The sequence below is a fragment of the Marmota flaviventris genome, chromosome 18 (genome assembly GCF_047511675.1).
Source record: "Marmota flaviventris isolate mMarFla1 chromosome 18, mMarFla1.hap1, whole genome shotgun sequence".
NCBI lineage: Eukaryota > Metazoa > Chordata > Mammalia > Rodentia > Sciuridae > Marmota > Marmota flaviventris.
The window spans coordinates 36,893,676-36,912,332 of record NC_092515.1 but is presented as its reverse complement, the minus strand read 5'-3'; the positions used below and the strand labels follow the sequence as shown (position 1 = coordinate 36,912,332).

Genomic DNA, 18,657 nt, shown 5'->3' with positions numbered 1-18,657 from the left:
ATCCAGAACTGGTTAAGAACAGTACTCAGTCATGTGAAGAAATAAAAGTCATGTAAACAGATCTCTGTCTTTAAAGCTATGAGGAATCTATTTTCTATTTAAGATTTCCTCAAAATGATGATGTTAAGGTTTCAACAGAACATGATATCTTACCATGAACACAGGGCAAGAGAGCAGGCAAGAGACTGGGTTGATACAAATGTAAAGAAAAGCCAAATAAGCCCTACTGAGGTCTGAGTGACTGTTTCTGGAAAGGTACATCTTCTGATATTCAGTTCCCCCAAGCCCCCTCTCCACCTCATCTTCCCATCAGTGAGGTCACACTCCTATCAGTGCACCCCATTTCCATGCCTCATCTGTAGCAACTGAAGGAACAGACTCAACAGGGCCCCAACACCAGGTTCAGACTTTCTGATCCCAAGTCCACACTAAGACAACGGCTGCCAATTCGTTTTCTGTATTTGAAGATGTGAAGCCAGTCCAAGCTGGGCATTCATTCATTCATTCATACAATAAATACACATGAATGCCAAATGCACTGGGCATATCCACCCTCAGAAGAAAAGGAGCCAGCCCACAGGGCCTGCCCTGAAGAGCTTACCCTCTGATGGGAGAGTCACATATACATATATGGAAAAAGTTTACTGGTCTTTTCTAAAGAAAGACTAAAGCTCAGGCTGGAGTTGTAGCTCAGTGGTAGAGCACTTGCCTAGCATGTGTGAGGCACGGGGTTCGATTCTCAGCACCACATATAAATAAAGTCCAATGACAACAAAAAAATAAAAAAGAAAAAAAAGAAAGACTAAAGCTCATCTTTAACTAAGCTGATTTCTTATTATAAACAAATATGGATTTAGATACATTCTTCAATTTCTAATACATTGGCCTGTAGTATACTACAGCAGAGGTCAAATTCAAGTTTGTCTCATTTAAAAAAATAATTAATGCTCTTTTGGTTTTCTAAAAACCAAAACTAAAGTAGCCTTCCTGGGAAGCCAATGGATAACGACAGCCCAATTCCCTGCGCCGTGAGAGCTGATCAAAGCAGTACTAGAGTGGGTACAACTGGAGCAGGCTAGAGAGGAGAGGCACAGGGGCAGAAAGGCAGGTTTCAAACCCTCCGTTCTAGAGAATGGACACTGGACTGCCAAGGACTTCTAGGTACCAGGAGGGCTGCTTCACTCCCTGGCTTTGAAGTCTGGATCAAAGTACATGGTTCTGGAGCCTCAGATTCCCATCAGTCAAATGAAGGGGCTGTCCTCGATGACCTTGAGAGGTCTGCCTCAACTCTGACCTCCAGCAATCACTGGCATTAAAAGAGCATAAGAGTTTACTGACCTTGGTAGATGCTGTGGCTAGCTGACCCAGCAATCATTCCTAATCCCACTCCTCACCTCTCTCCCTGCTGCCTTTTGGGCCGGCATATAGAGCTAAATGCCCCCAAAAGTGAACCGATCAATTTCTAACAACTGGCTCTTGGGCAAGGGGATCAGATGTGCAGCATTTACAGGTTTCTGTAGTTATTCCCACCAGGGAAGATTTCAAATTGCCCAAGGTGGTATCAATTAGATGCAAATCTCTGGTAATGTAACTGTTGGCCCACAGAGGTGACCCCTACACATCACTAAAAGTACCTTTTCCCGGCCTCTACTACAGCCAGGGATGGCCTTCCACCCTAGTTCTAATTGATGAGATGGAAACACAAGTATGCAGACAGCCTCTGCTTTTCCTGATAAAGTGGGGGTAAAGAACCAGATGACCTTGGAGCTGGGGTTGTGGCTCAGTGGTAGAGTGCTTGCCTAGCATGTGGGAGGCACTGGGTTCGATTCTTAGCACCACATACAAATACATAAAATAAAGGTCCATCAACAACTAAAAAGATATTAAAAAATTTTTAAAAAAACCTTTTTAAAAACCTTTTTAAAATTTTTAAAAAACCTTTCAGCTTTCCTTCTTTCAACCTTGAATACAAATGTTAACATCTAGAGCTATGGCAGCCGTCTTGTGAGCCTAAGGTAAGTAGATATGCCATGGACAGTGACATACAAAGATAGTAAGAGCCATGTTAATCCAGCACTTACTGTGCCAAGCACTATCTGAGTTGAACTTCCATGTATTAATCCACAGCCCTAGGAAACAGATCTTACAGATGAAGAAAAAAAAAGCCCAGAGGAAGGTGAAACAATGTGCTCAAGTTCACTACAGCAGGAGGCAGGGAGCCACGGCCTGAACCCACGGCCTGGCACTCTGCACTCTTCACCACTCCTCTAGCCTGCCCACCAGAGCAGCAGGGGCAAGATCCCCAGGACAGCCACTGCAGGGCCAGAGAGAGGTAAAAACCCTGACTCTACTGCTTATTAGCTATATGACCTTGAGCAAGCATATTGCTTCTTTTAAGCTTCAGATTCTTTAGTAAAATTGGTACCCACCCCATAGGTTTAGGATAAAGATTAAATTGGGAGAAAAACAGTGGTTATTTTGGTATGTATGGGGGACTGGTTCCAGAACCCACTGCAGACACCAAAACCTACAGATTCTGAAGTCTTTCAAATAAAATGGCATAACATTTACCTGTAACCTATACACATCCTCCTCTATACTATAAATCATGTCTGAATGACCTGTATTTCCTAAAATAATGTACATGCTACGTGAATAGTCCTATTATACTGTTTAGGGAATAACGACAAGATAAACACCTACTTGTGTTCAGTACAGACATAATTGTTTTTTTCTGGTTACTTTTCATGTGTGGCTGGTTGAATCCACTGATGGAACCCATGGATCTCAGTGGCCAACTGCTGACCTCACAGCACTGTTGTAAGGAATAGATTGAACAAACTCAGACAGAGCCCAATTCCTGGCAAATAAATGCTAGCTGTTATCACTTTATACATAAAAAACAAGCAACCATAATGAACATTTGGGGCAGGGCATGTACCTTAATCCCAGAAGCTTGGGAAGCTGAGGCAGGATGATCACAAGTTCAAAGCCAGCCTCAGCACCAGCAAGGTACTAAGCAACTCAGTGAGAACCTGTCTCTAAATAAAATACAAAATAGGGCTGGGGATGTGGCTCATTGGTCAAGTGCCCCTGAGTTCAATCCCTTATACCCATCCCCCCAAAACCACAATGAACATGCGAACAAAACATCTGACAAGCAATAACAGCTAGATATGGACACTGCAGAAACACCACTGAAAAGAACTTTGTTTTCACTTGTGCTGGCTAGAAAGTCTCGTCTCATTTTTCTACAATGAATACACACTCCTTGATGGAACAGAACCCCCACCAGCACACCGTCTACTTCTGTGCCAATTCTGCACGTCTCCAGTAACACTGCATTGAGCGTGTTCTATAAGACAGCCACCTTTCCAGAACCAAGACATCTGAAAGCTGAAGGGTCTGTAGCTTTTTTAAAGAACAGATCAGCACACCTGTTAAGTCGGTAAGAGAAGGAAAAGCAGAGCAGGAAAAAGGCCCTTCTGCAAGCACATGTTTGGTTCAGCTATAGCAAACAGCCTTGAGACAAAATTTCCAGTACTAAAGACCTAATTTTTAAAATTATCCATTTAAAAAGTAGTTGGGTACAGCCCTTGAATTTCCATGTAAATTAATTTTGCCTAATGCTCTTGTTTTCAAAAGTACCTCTCCTTCAGCTGCCCTTGGTCAGGCTGCTGTTTTACCACACATAAAGTCAACTGTCCATCAACAAGATGTGCACACACACACATTCCTGAGCAGAGGACCTGGCAAGCTTTCAGCATGATTCTACACCAGGACTGCCCGCGGGCTGGGAAAGTGGGTGCCAGTAGCTGGGTGGGAACAGCATTCCAAATGCCTCTGGCCCCTGGGCTTTCCTGCACCAGGGCTTGATGGAGCCAAGTAGGGGCGGCTACAGCCACAGGACAGTACATAGGACAGGACAACAGGAGCAGGGAATCAGAGACAAAAAAGCAGGAAAGACAGCAGAGCAGGGCGAACAGAAAAAGAGGGACTCACCAGGAGCCTGGAGAGAGAGAGTAGCTTCACAGAGACACGACTGGGAACAGGCTGCTCAGAGCACTTGGGTGTTCCCCAAACAGCCATTCTAGGACAGGTAGGAGTGTGTCACGAGAGCACTGCAAACTTTTATTCATCACCTATTATTGTACAAAATGTATCCAGGGATACATGACTGCATGGAGGGCACACTGCAGTTAGGCAGCAAGGAGTGTTACCAGTGTCCTTAGCAAGACAAGCATGGAGGAAAGGACAAGATGGTGTCACAGAAGGAAGGGAGTTTCATTTCCAAGTGGGAAATTACGTAAGCAAAATGGATCTAAGTGATTAATTTACAATATTTGGCTATAAAAACTCAGTATTAGTGGGAAAAAGAACAAGTACAGACCAGAACACCAGGGTTCTAAAGCAATACAAGTAATGATGGTGTGACCTTGCTCTTTTTGGGCAAAATGAGCAAATGCTTGAGTCATCATAACAGAACACTATTACGACCACTAATAAACAACAGAGCCCTACATACAACTTAGAGAAAGCTCTGAAATAAGTAAAACAAAACCCACCCAATGCCAAGTTGTACAACCCAATATATCCAATGGTGCCATTTAGGGTTGATAATTGGTAAGATGTGCATACATACAAACACCACAAGGGGACCTGAGAGGGACCTGGAAGGATGTGTACCTCCAACAGAAGTGGTTTGGTGAGGGTAAGCAAGGGTAGCAGAGTTTTCCCAAGTATATCTACACCCTCTACCACCCGATCAGGTGTTCCTGTGATACATCATGATGACAACCTGGCAAGCTGGGATTTTTTTTTTTTCTTTAATCTTCTTTTTAAAAGAGCAGCAGAATACTTCTGTTCTTGAAATTCTGCTCAAACTCCCAAAATGACCCAGGCCCATCCCCTAGAAAATCACCAGGGAGACACAAAATATAGCCTAGAATCATCTAATCTGGGCTTTTCAAATTCAAACTCTTGGCATGTGTATTTTACCGGATTTCATCAAATCTAATACATCATCTATCATAAGAAAATGTCACTTTATGTGTCACTAGGAAAGAAAAAAAAATGTTGTCAAACTATGACACACCACTTAATTTAAGACATACCTTGATTTCTGAGATGTAAAAATGTAGAAATGATGTGTGACTGGGAATTGGTGAGAATACAATATTATATCCATTACCAAAATCACAGGCTGTTCAACATACACTGAACAGTTCATACATCACAGCAGAGAATATCACCATCACTACCTGTAATTATTAAGCTCCAGTTTAACTTTCCTAGCCAGCCTGCTGCTTGCTAAGTCATTCTCTAGACAATACAGGAGGGGATCGCCCACTGATGACATCCAATACCACACAACCACTGGACTACACTGAAGTTTAATAAATGTACCTTTAGATACTGTTTTAAAAGTTGGCTAAAATACATAAGGATTCCTTTATCCTGACACAGAATCTGCTGGGAGAGTTTTTCCTCACACTGACCAGATGCAAGAACGGGGCACAAGAGTCCATAGCCACATGGACTGGGGTACGGCTCAGTGGTAAAGCATATTTGCCTAGCATGTGTGAGGCACTGGGTTCAATTCTCAGCACCACATTAAAAAATACTGCTAGTGGGAGGATACACTAGTAAAGCCATTTTGGAAAACGATTTGGCAATATCTATTAAAGCTGAACCCATGCAAACCCTCTGACCTAGCAATTTCCTCTCAGGTGTACTAACAGAAATACAAATGTGTATTCACCAAAAGACACACAAAAGAATGTTCATAGTAAACTATTTATAAGAGCCAAGAATTGGAAACTACCCAATGTCCATCAATGCCAGAATGGATAAACAAATTGCAGGTATCAGCTCTGAGATGGTGGCTCACAACTACATGCAGTAATATACAGACCATTACACAAAAGACAGAGAGTACACATTATTTACACAAGGTTCAAAAACAGGCAAAATAAAGCTATGATGTTAGAAGTTGGGCAGTGGTTCCATTATTGCTGGCAAAAAGGGACAGAGATCAGAAAGGGGCACAAAGGTAATCTTCTGGGGTGCTGGTCAGATTCTGTTTCTTCATCTAAGTGTTTTCCATTTGTGGCAATTTGTTGAGTTATATATTTATCTTTTGTGCATTTTTCTTCATGTACATGTTACCCTTCAAGAAAAATGTTCAAGATAGTAAAACTTACAAGTTTCCAGAAAATGGCAAACCCTGACTAACCTAAGAGAGAACCGTCTGTCAACTTTACAACAGTTTTATTCATGCTGCTAGATGTCAACAGAGAACAGAAAAGCACAGGTGACTCCTTTCCAAGGGGACTAGAGGTCAAGGAAGAAGAATCTATTAAGTAGATCAGCCTATTTTGAAGAGATGAGCAATCAAGAAAGAACACCTCATTTGCAATTTATAATTACTTTCAAATCCCTATACAGAACACAACCTATTAACACCATTTTTTTTTTCAAAATGAAGTTTATAAAACCATGAGTTGTTCTAGTTATTTGCCCACATTCATAAAGAACTGAGAAAGAAACACGAGGCTGGGCAGGATCTTATACATTAAGTTCTTGAAAGACTCTGATTTGATTGTAAAGTCTTCAAGGCTAAGAAATATGGGACATAGTCCTTAAGAAACAATTTCCCAAGACAAAAGACTTGGCATTGATTTATATGGAGACAATTTAATAGGAAAAAAAACCTGTTTTTTTTTTTTTGTATCAAGGGCAAATCTTCAGATGATAGGATGTTTGGTTAGCTTGTGGGTACCACTAACTGCCAATCCATCCATCTTTGACCCAGACTTCAATAGAGCAATGGTCTAGAAGTCAACAGTCTGAGTCTTGCTAGCATATTAACCATCTCTCTGGGCCTCAGTTTTCATATCTCTATGTACAAAAAGAATGCTAGCTACCATGAAACAAGTTCTGGGGGAAAGTCTTACCAGGAAGATTTGGTAATATTGCCTAAAAATGTCTAATACTATTCATTTTTACAACATTACAATTTTTAATCTCCACCTCCAAATGATCTATCTGAACCTACTTGAAAAGACAACAGTAAGGAATGGTCATCGTGGATCAGCTTATTTACTTGATCACTCATCTGCCCCAACAAACCCATTTCACTGGTGAAGACCCTGCAGAGCTTTAAAAAAAAAAAAAATCTTCGAATAAGGCCTTAGGAACAGTCACAGCTAAAGCCAGTTTTTTAATCTCCTGTGTCCCTTTCCCCACACAGGAAGATAAGGGTGCAGCAGGCACAAGGGCATCACTGACCAAGCAAGACAGGCTTGCCTGCTGATCCCAGATGCAGCCTCAAAATTCCTTGCAGGGAAGATTTCTGGGATACAACAAGGGAAAACAGAAACATGTAGAACACAACACCCAGCTAGCTAGCTTTTGGGTAAGAAGGTGCAGAAGTAAGAATACATATTCTTATATATTTGTATCTGTATGAAGAAATGCTAGAAATATATATTAGAAAGTAATAATGGTGACTACTGATGGGAAAAACAGAGGGGAAAGGGAACAGGGTATCTGGAGACAGAGTGCTTTAATTCTTGAATTATATAAATATATTGCCTTTATTTTTTTAATTAAATTTTAAAAAGAGGAGAAAATCCTAAACTTAGCACTACTATCAATGCATTAACACTGGCAACTAAGGCTATGTAATTTTCCCTACTCTAAAACTACATTCTTTTCAACATATCCCTTAGTATAAAGTTAACTAAAGCCAAAATGATTCATTCAATAAGTATATTCTTGTGCATCTACTGTGTTTCAGGGGAGAGCAGTACGGGATGGACTTGGACAGGCCACACCACCAGGTCATGTAGGGACTTATATGGGTCATTGTAAAGACAAACTTTGGCTTTTACTCCAAGTGAGATGGACATCACTAAAGGGCTTTAAGCAAAGCAGTGACAGGAATCACTGTGGCTGCTGTGTTGAAACTCTAGCAGGGCACAAGGGCAAACGCAGGGAGATCAGTGTGTTCAGCAGCCTGTGACACAGTATCGATAATCCTACCTCCTGGTATTCAAGCCCTCCTATAATCCTCTCCCCCTGTAGTATAGGCTGGATTTAGTGACTTAATTCTAACCTGGAAAAATGACAGGATATTGCTTTTCAGATTATGTAACAGAAAGACTGTGGTTTATATCTCAGAGCTCTAGCTCTCCCTTGGGTCCCTTCCTCCTGCCCTGGGGAAGCAAGCTGTCACACTGTGAATAGCCCATGGAGAGGCCTGCTGGCAAGGAAGTCATATCTCCAGCCAAAGGCCAGAGAAGACCTAAGGCTTGTCAAGAGCCACATGGAGGACCTGGGGAATGGAGCCTTCCTGAGTCAAACCCTGGGATGAGTACAGCTTTGACAGCTGCTTCAGGAGACCTGAGTCAGAAATACCCAGACAAGCAAAAGCTTGCTTCAGTCTGTAAGGTCTTGTGTATCTGTTATACAGCAATAGACAACTACAACCGCCATCAGGAGGCTGGCTCTGTGGTCCAAGTGAGAGATGACGAGGGTTGGACCAACTGCTAACAGTGGGGTGGGCAAAGGTGGTTGGACTCTGGATTTGTCAGCATGTGAGGGAGTGGTTATGAGGAGGGCAAGGAGAGGACAACAATGAACCTGAGGTTTTTCTGATGTGAGCCAGCAAAAAACTGGAACTGCTGTTTGTGACAATGGGGACTTCTGTGAGAGGAGAAGGTGGGTCAGTAGGGAGTAGCTACTGGGACTCAATTCTGGACCCGAATGCCTATGAGACATCCAAGAAGGCAACCAGATAAACAAATGTGGGGTTCAGGGTTCCAGATGCAAGTTTGAGAGTCTTGAGCGAGCAGGTGGAAGTAGAAGCCACAGCCTAGGTAAATTCAGCAGCGCAGTAACTAGAGAGAAAACAGAGGTCAAGGACTGAGCCCAGGACCAACGTCTCGAGGTCAAACAGTCTGAGGAAAATTCAAAGGAGACTGAGCAAAAGCAACCAGACATGCTGGAGGAAGTCCAGGTGAATGCAGCATCCCAAAATCTGTGGGAAGACAGCAACCAACTGCCAGAACTCCACTAATGAAGGAGGCAGGCGTCCTTTGGCTTCACGTGTTTATTAATAATGGTTCAGCTGTTTGATCCATCTACCTCACTCTCCTGGGTGAAGTCAAGGGCATCCTCTCCCGAGGCCAGCAATGTGTGCAGAATCCGCTGTTTCACTTGCTCCCACTCGACCAGCATTGACTCCCGATGGTACTCCTCCGCCATACCAAAGGTCTGCCAGGGAGGAGAGAGAGAGGGCCGTGACCCAGGTGAGAACATAGAACATGGTTTCCCTTAGAGCACAGCAGAAATGCAAAGGCCTTCCCCAACCCACCCCTGTTCACAAGTGGAGCAAATGCAATGAACTTCAAAAATGATCCTTCAAAGCATTACTGACAACTCTTTGGGACTTACCCTATTTCATTGATTCTAATTAAAAAGCTTTTTAAGTGTACTGAAATACACACAAGATTTGCCATTTTTAAGTGTACAGTTCAGGGGCATTAAGCACATTGATCACCAGTGCCTATCTCCTGAATTCTTTATCTTGTAAAACTGAAACTATACCCATTAAACAATAACTCCCGTTTCTCTCTCCCCCAAATCCTGGCAACCACCATTCTACAACTGTCTCTGAATTTGACTACTCTTATCTTATACAAAAGGAGTTACACAGGTTTGTCTTTTGTGACTGGCTTATTTCATTTAGCACACTGCCCTCAAGGTTCATCCATGTTGTAGCATGTGTCAGAATTCCTTCCTTTTGTGAATAATGCATGAATATGAATTGTGAATATAAGCATGGGCGCAAACTAGCTCTTCAGGTTCCTGCTTCCAATTCTCCTTGATATATACTCGGAAGTGGAATTTCTGGTGTTAATTCAACTTTTAATTTTTTTTAGGAACCTGCATACTGTATCCAAAAAGGTTGTATCATTTTATATTCCTATCAACAGTGCACAAAGTTTCCCATTTCCTGCATCCTCTCTAGTACTATTTTCTAGTTTTTTGATAGGAACCATCCTAATGAGTGCCAGGTAGTATCTCACTGTGGTTCTCCTGTGCTTTTCTCTAAAGACTAGTTATTTTGTTCTGTTTTTCCAGTAAAGAAAAAAAAAAAAGATGGAACTGAGGGTTTCATTCATGTTCTACCACTGAGTTGCATCCCTAGACATTTTTATTTTCAGACAGGGTCTCACTAAGTTGCCCAAACTAGTCTCAAATCATTCTGCCCTGGCCTCTGCAGTAAGCTGTGATTACAGGTGTGCACCACCACATGTGGCTGATAGTAATGTAGAGCACCTCTTCCTATGCTTATTAGACAAACATCTTTTTAAAACTTCTGAAATGAGGCTGTATGTTGCAATCTATTGCATGTTACAGGAGTATTTTTTCTTTCTAGTACATACAATAATGATGGATTGTAAGATCAGTGGAATCTTAAGCTTTAGCAAGAATCTAATGCAAGGACAAGAGATTCTCCCAGTGATTTATTCACTTTTTAAAGAATCACTAATATTTCTGCAGGCAGTGGCACACCTGTAATCCCATCTACTCAGGAGAAGAAGCAGGAGGACTGCAAGTTTAAGGACAGTCTGGGAAACTAAGTAAGACTCCATCTCAAAATTAAAAGGGCTGGAGATGTAACTCAGTGGGTTAAATCTCCAGTAACCAACCCCCTCTAAAAATAACCATCATCATCATCGTCATCATTATCATCATCACTAATATTTTCAGAGCAGAGAGCAAACTAGTAAAAGAAAACCATCCTTCTGTGATTAAGTTTCCTACCAGTCTATTCAAGATCACTGAAAGTCTAGTAAATCTCACTACTATTGACTAGTGACACCGCAGGTAACTGCCACAACAAACACACCAAGAAAAGAAAAGAAAAAAAAAACAGAAAGAAAAAACATTTATAGAGATATTCTGAATTATGATTGTTCTCAGCACACAATTCTTTAGTTGGCAGACCAGGTTTCTTATCAGCTTCAGCTCACTTTTCAAAAAGCCATTTCATTTACAATCAGATTGGCATCTAATCAGGCACAACAAGGGAGTATTAGTAATGCCTGCTTTGTTTTTGGCAATGCAGATAATTTATACTGATCGTGTTCATATACAAGAGCTTTGGGGAACTGCTAGAAAAATCTAATATACTCTTCCTACAAGTGGGATATTTGGATTTGGACTAAAATGTATTAAAGTTGGAAAAGGGACACCAGCCACACACCCACAAAAATGATTAGGAAGAAGGTTGGCATATCTCGCACCCTTTTCTAACAGGTGTCCTGAAGAAACAGGAGAGAAGGACTGTCGCTGAGAGTCAAGAAGAATGGATTTTTTCAATCAGTCAGCATGAGTTGAAAAATAGCCAGAGAAAAACCTTCACATCTCGTTCACGAGTGGAACTGAGACACAAAAGCCGGGCATTTTCAACACAGAAGCGTGATGGGCCAGAAAGGCAGCAAAAGCAAAGGGAAGAGAGAATTCCTCTAGAAGTTGTCCACAAAGAGTACAGGACACTTCTCAAACTCTTTTTATTCAAGAATCAAACCAACCCCCTCCTTAGCCTAGAACCTCTCCCACAGAAATTTGGGGGTTGCAAGCCACGAGAACCTGGGTGGGAAGAATAAGGAGGCAGAAGGCTGGTGCGTCATGCTGCTTTCTGAGCTTGCAACAGGAAGAAAGACACAAAGCCACGACTCCAACTCGGGACACTTCAAAGCCTCAGAGATACTCTTAGGGACAAGTCTTCTGGCTAAGGAAGAACTGTAGAGTAGTAAAGGTGATGGAAGAAAACAGATAGTACACCACTCAAAGAAACTGTAGACATGACAGAGAGGGCAGACTTGGAGCATCAGGGAAGGGTCAGGATGACTACAGTAGAATTCACTCTGCCCTGTCTGCTGGATGCTCACTTGTGTGCCAAGGACTCCTCCTTAGTACTACAGAAGTATTAAGCAGCTTTGAAAAGCCGATGTTTTCTGGGCTTGAATCCTCAGCTGTATCTAAGAAGTACTCCAGGCCACTCCCTCCAACCTGAAGGAACAGCACTGAGATTCCATTCACCGACAGTGTGATAAGGAGCTTCAAAATAAACATCCCAACATTAAAATTCTCTTCCCTCGGCCACACCCACCCATCTTAGAGGTGGTGGAACATCCAATTTTTTGAGCTAATGGGGATAATCAGCCACCCATCTGCCCAATCCAGCTGATTCCAGCCTATTCCATTTATGCTCATGTCTGAACCACTGGATTAGGAGCAAAGAAAAATGCTAAGAGAATGCTAGGAGCTCCTGGGGGAAATCAACAGTGCTCCTCAGAGCTTAGAGAAGAGGAGGGAAGGGAGGGATCAGGAGAGTCAGGAGGCAGAGACTAGTGGAGACAAGGATAGAAAACCAAAGAAGAGAAAGGAGAGAAGGGTGTGCAGAGTCCTGACAGCGGCAAAGCAGTGGAGAAACTATTCTCAACGAAAGCTGAACCTTCCAAGTTACCGTTAAGTGTGGAAAACATTTCCCTTGGAACATATTAAAGGAAGGCAAGGAGAGAACTGGATAACAATTAAGAACAGTGGGGAGCACTCGAACCCCATTTTCATAAACACCCATTTGTTACTGAGCTGTTGCTGGCTTTTAGAAACATTGCATATGCTCTGGGAATGTTGTGCTGTTTTTGCTGGGATGCACCAAATGGGAAAAGATAGGACACATTTGTGGTTTTGTAGCTTGTTTTTTTGGCATTTCAGCAGGACATTGGCAAGTTATTCAAACATGAAATTGCCACCAAAATGCCAAGAAGCTGCTGATTTTCAAATCATTTTGAAAATGACTCTTGCTCAGCAGCAGTTTCCCGGTGTCCAGACAGGTCAGAGGTCTTCCTACAGGCGGGCTCTCAATACTGGAGTGTCTCCCTCCAAACACATATGCACGCATTTTGCACTGTGGTATGTCACCTAAATGTTTTGGCTGGCTGCACATTTAGTCTCAGTATGACACAATATTCAGAGACTGCCAATTCCAGAAACACATTCTGCAGGGTAAATGGATTAATAAGGCTTGGTGGCATTCGACAATCCTAATTTAATTTCACTGGTCCTTTACAGCAGGAGAATCAACGTTGGTGAGTAACTCAGAGTGTGAACAACAACAACAAAAAATCCCTTTCTTAATATTTTCGAATCTGAATCAAGTGTATTTCTCTATTTCAGGACTACGCACTATTGCCAACAATCTAATTAATGAAATTTTAGGGAAGTTTATGCTGACAATTAAACACATCAGTCATCTGAATAATGCTCTGGGACGTGTTCTTCTAAACAGAAGCTGGCGGCTCCTCCGCAGCCCTCTCACAGCAGCCCTATTGCTTGCACTTGCAGAACATTTTCATAAGGCACCCCAAGAAACACTTTTTACTTTCTCACTTCTTAAGCCACACAATAATACATAAATACACTTCATTAGATATTAGGGTTAAATAAGCATACAGCAGAATGGAGCTCTCCCTTCTCCCCACTCCCTCTGCAGAGAGCCACTGCTGACACACAGGCACTGACGTCCTGGGGAAGCTGCCGGCTTAGAACCAACTCCACTTGATCGCTAGCCTCTGTCCCGGCTCCCCAAAGACCCCAGTGGCCTGAAAATCTCTGACTCCGTAAGGGGACACTTTGAAAAGGTTTTCGTCTTTTGATCCTTGTCAGAAACAAATGGAGAGAACTCACATGTTAGTAGAGTAAATGATGTCTGGATGTCTCATAGGAACGATGGTGCAAACTACTGCTGGCATATGAGGGCTGCTCTGGCTGACTCACCTTTTGGAGCACCAAACTATTTTTCTATTTTTTTTAAGAGCTTAGAGAAATTGTTAGTATGAAAAGTGGTACTGTCATGTTGTATGATAAAAGAAAAAAAAGCTGAGGGAAATGATCAGTGATCATAATTGCTTCTCTGAACTGCTGATTCAATAGAAAACAAATATCACTTATACAATAACAAGGAACTGAAGAACTGTGTGGCCCTTCCATTTTAAGGCTAATTTAATAACTGTCCAGTCCAGTGTCTCAGATGCATTTCAGTCACTAAATACATGGAGAGTCACAAGCATGGTATTTATTCCCAAAAATGATTTCTGCAGAACCCTTCTGGTGAGCTACCTCCCTATGTAGGAAGCGGCTGGGCCCAGACCTGCGCTCCCTGCTGAACACTGCCGCCCTCGGACTTCATGCATCTACATTTTGGTTTGTTTTCTTACCCGCTTCCGGGATTCTTCAATGGCAGACAGCAGCGCATTGTCCTTCTCATTCTTCAGGAAGCCCTGGGAAAGGGGGAAAATGGTGCAACTTAGGTTAAAATGAACCTTCAAATAACCCAAAGTATATTGCAGGGCTAACCCGCAGTGAGGGCATCCACTCCCCTGTACTCCTCCACCCTCACAAATGTTGTCAACTTGTAAAGGCATGGGTTATTTTAAATACATGTTTTCTAGTTTCATTCTGGGAGCACATGGTGAAGGTCAGAAGCAAAGTCCCCATGAGACAGCAGTGTGGCATTTCACATCCCACAAACATGTACAAAGTGAACAGTCGAGGCTGCTCTTCAGAGGTCCTCAGTGGCTCACGTTGGCTCTGCTACATGGGTAGTCACAGGTCCTCTAACTCTTGCTTCTCTGGTGCTTTTGACTAATCCTTCCATTTCTTTCTACACTGAGGAGGCCACCACTGCCCGCCTGTCTTTGTGCTTTTCTCTGACTTGCCAATGGCTGGGGTTGTGGTTTGGGTCTGGAACGTTTGGCTCTTGTGATGAAGGCCTGGCCCAGGGCAGAGGTGTTCAGAGTTGGGGCTCTTGGGAAGGGACTGGGTCATGAGGGCTCCGATGTCATCAGTGGATTAATAATCTGATGGCATTATTGGGAGAGGGTGGAAACTGTAAGAGGTGGGGCTTGGTTAGAGTCAGTAGATCACATACCCTACAAGGGTGTGTCCGTCCCCCTTCCTCCCTCTCTCTGGTCCCTGGCTGCCATGAGTGAGCAGCTTTGCTTCACCATGCACTTGTGCCATGAGGTACTGCTGCGCCTCAGGCCCAACACAAGGAAGCCAGCCAAGCACGAAATGAAACCATGAGCCCAAATAAACACGTCCTCCTCTAAGTTAATTTCCTCAGGTCTCCTGTCCCAGCAGTGAAAAGCTGAAAAAACACAACTGGGAAATTCTGAAACTCATTTATTTACATTTATTGACACATTTCTTCTGGATTTTTGTCATGTGTGCTTTCTGCTTTAGGTCTGGTGACATCCGTTCTTTAGTACTGGTAGGGTGAAGAAGAGTCAGTGTACAAGTCTCAATATGCACAGGTTAAATGGCCCAGAGGCCATGCTTTGGAATATGGATTTCAAATCCTGGTGCCTCTATTTATTAATAGCAGGAGTTTAGCCAAGTCACCCAAACTGTCTGAACCTCAGTTTACTCCTGTGTAACAATGAAATAATGTGATCAAGTTCTAGGTCCAAGGCTTGGTACACACAGCTCTGCTATTACAATCAATTAGGTCTAGACCTGTTGGTGATACTAAAAGAAGAGATGCCCAGGGTGACCTCCCTGTGCTTGAGTTGAGTTCTGTTGGGGAAGGGACAGGACACTGTCTGGACAGTCACAGCAGCAGGTAGAAAGACAAAGTGACACTAAGATGAAGTGGGCTTCCATGCCAACATCCTCACACCAAAAGGTGAAGCTTCTCTTCCACAGCCTGGGGAGGGGGGCTAAGTAGGAACGAGGAAGACCGGGCCATCAATAATTAGAGGTCAAAGTCTTAGTTGTTAAGATGGAAGAAGTCAAGTTGCCCTATACATCAAACCAACTTACACTCTGCAAGGCAAGGTATCTCCATGTCAAGCACACTACTATTAGGTTTATATGTGCCTGAAATGAAATGATCTGTCTTTTCAAAACTATGCTTTTGATTTTTTTTTTTTTTGTTTTTAAAGGAGCTTTGGGAAAATATAATACAAAACAGAATTAAGAAAAAGCTTTTAGAATGACAAGCTACATTAAAATACATTTGATGTTGGTGAGGAAGTGGGGAAAAAGGTACACTCATACATTGCTGGTGGGACTGCAAACTGGTGCAATCACTCTAGAAAGCAGTATGGAGATTCCTCAGAAAACCTGGAATGGAACCACCATTTCACGCAGTTATCCCACTGCTCGGTATGTACCCAAAGGACTTAAAATCAGCATACTATAGTGGTGTGGCCATATCAATTCACAATAGCTAAACTGTGGATCAACCTAGGTGCCCTTCAACAGATGAACAGATAAAGAAAATGTGGTATACACACAATGGAATATTACTCTGTCATAAAGAAGAATAGAATTATGGCATTTGCTGGTAAATACACAGAACCAAAGACTATCATGCTAAGTGAAATAAACCAATCCCCAAAACCAAATGTTGCATGTTCTCTCTGATATTTGAGTGCTGACTCACAATAGGCCAGGGGGTGGGGGTGGGGTTCCCCCACTGGATTGGACAGGGTGGAGTGGGAGTAGGGACAGAATGAATTCGACATAACTTTCCTATGTTCATATATGAATACATGACCAATGTAACTCCACATCATATATGGAAGAAGTCAACCACAAGAAAGGGAAGTTATACTCTACATATATAAGTCAAAATACCTTCTACTGTCATGTATAACTAAGAAGAAAAAAGAAAAAAAAATTTAAATTTAAAAATACATTTGATAATTTTCTTGTATTTGAAATTAATTAACTCAGGTAATTCATTTTTGATTCATTTTTTATTAAAATTAATTAATTTTAATTAATTTTAACAACTGTTAATGCTTTTGTATATTTCGTTCAAACAGTCCTAGATATAAGAGTGCTGGTTTTCTTAAAAAGCGGGGGAGGACAAAATAGGGAATATATTTTAAATAAAATATTACTAATCTTCATAGATTTCCCCATATTTTAGTCCATGATTCCCCTGACCTGCTATCTTACCTCATATTGGGCAGTGAATAAGGACAGACAGGACAGACAGCAACCAGCACCCAGAAACAGTTCTCTCCTGATGACTCCTCCAGTGCAGTCAGTCTGAGGCACAACTCCAAGACTGCTCCAGTCATTACACTGATAACTGGTGTGGGAGGAGGGCAAGGAGAGGCACTGGTCATAAGGGCCTCAATAAACCAGAGCACAGGAAGCGCAGAACCCATGCGGTCCATTCAGAAGGTGGGCAGCTAATCACCATGGGGTGGCTTCTGGCTCTCACAGGGGGGTGGGGGGGACATGAAATGACAAAGATTTTGATGGGTCTTGTTTACAGCATTCATATGTCAAGTAACAGAGCTTCACTATGAATTTCCTTTTGTGAAGGTTCTTCAATGGCAAAAGCAAAAAGCTTTAGTGCCACAGTCTATAAACCAAACCATGCCGACTATGATCACCAACTGATGTGGCCAAAGGGCAGGTTGGACTGCTCTGCTGCGCCTTTTCCTGGCTGAGGGGATAGGAAGCTGACTGTCTAAACAAGTCACCTTCTGGTAGAGGTGTCTGTGTATGGAGGGGGTGGACCATCGCACCCCTCTCTCTGGCTGGTGGGGAGCAGGCAGCGCCTGGGGTAAGCCGGATACTTTGCCGCCCTGCCCTTCTCTGCTCTTCCAAGTCAAATGACCAGCACATTACACTCTTTTAACTACACTTGCATCCAAGGCTCTCTCACATACTATAAAACACAAATGCAAAGCAACAGACATCTATTTAAAAGCCAAATAATATTCTGCAATGACATTATTTTGCTTTTAAAATTTATGATTCTATAAGAAACATAACTCCCAAATTTCTAGAAATGAAATTTCAAGTAGTGTTAAGAAAGAAAAAGAATAATAAAAGACATTATGGCTTTGGAGATAGATTACTCATCTTTAAAATATTTACTATAAAATTATATTTTTAAAATACAAGTAAGCACTTGTCAAATTCTAGACATTACCGACATATGAAGAAATGCCATTAACCATCATGTACCTCAAAATCTGGGCTTTCTCTATAGCATAAACCGAGCTCCCAAAATACAGTTGTCCCCCAGTATCCATGAGACTGGTTCCAGGACACCCTTCTACACACACACACACACACACACACACACACGATGCTAACACTCACAAATGCTCAAGTGTGCCTAATCTTGAGCATATTTGAGCATAGTATTTGCATATAACCTCTGTGTATTTTAAATTATCACTATATTACTTATACCACATAAATTGTTGTTAAGTTGTATTATTTATGGAATAATGGCAAGAAAATAAAGTCTATGCGTATTAAGTACAAAGGCATTTTTTTCTCAATATTTTTGTTCAACATTTGGTTGAATCCAAAAATGCAGAAACCACCAATATGGAGGGCCAACTGTATATAGATTCTGAATTATTATTTTCATCCTTTCTAAAGTGAAATGCTAAACCAGGTTACACGTTATATTTTGTTTTTTTAAAAAGATACTTTAGTGGCCTTTTGAAAACAATGTTCAAAATAACACTTACAGGGTAATGCTGGCATGTGTGTGCCACCTAGTGGTGGTTAGTTTCTTTTAAAGAACAAACACCT

At 42.0% G+C, this 18,657-nt stretch overlaps 1 protein-coding gene across 1 annotated transcript in view; it reads right to left on the bottom strand.

Annotated features, from left to right (window-relative positions):
• Nup93 (nucleoporin 93) overlaps positions 1-18,657 on the bottom strand; it is a 98,356-nt gene that overhangs the window by 21,490 nt on the left and 58,209 nt on the right. The window contains exons 4-5 of the mRNA XM_071604807.1: positions 14,298-14,360; positions 9,151-9,279 (exon numbers count right to left, since the gene is read on the bottom strand). Coding sequence (XP_071460908.1) covers positions 9,151-9,279; positions 14,298-14,360 — 192 coding nt within the window. The remainder of the gene's footprint in view (positions 1-9,150; positions 9,280-14,297; positions 14,361-18,657) is intronic.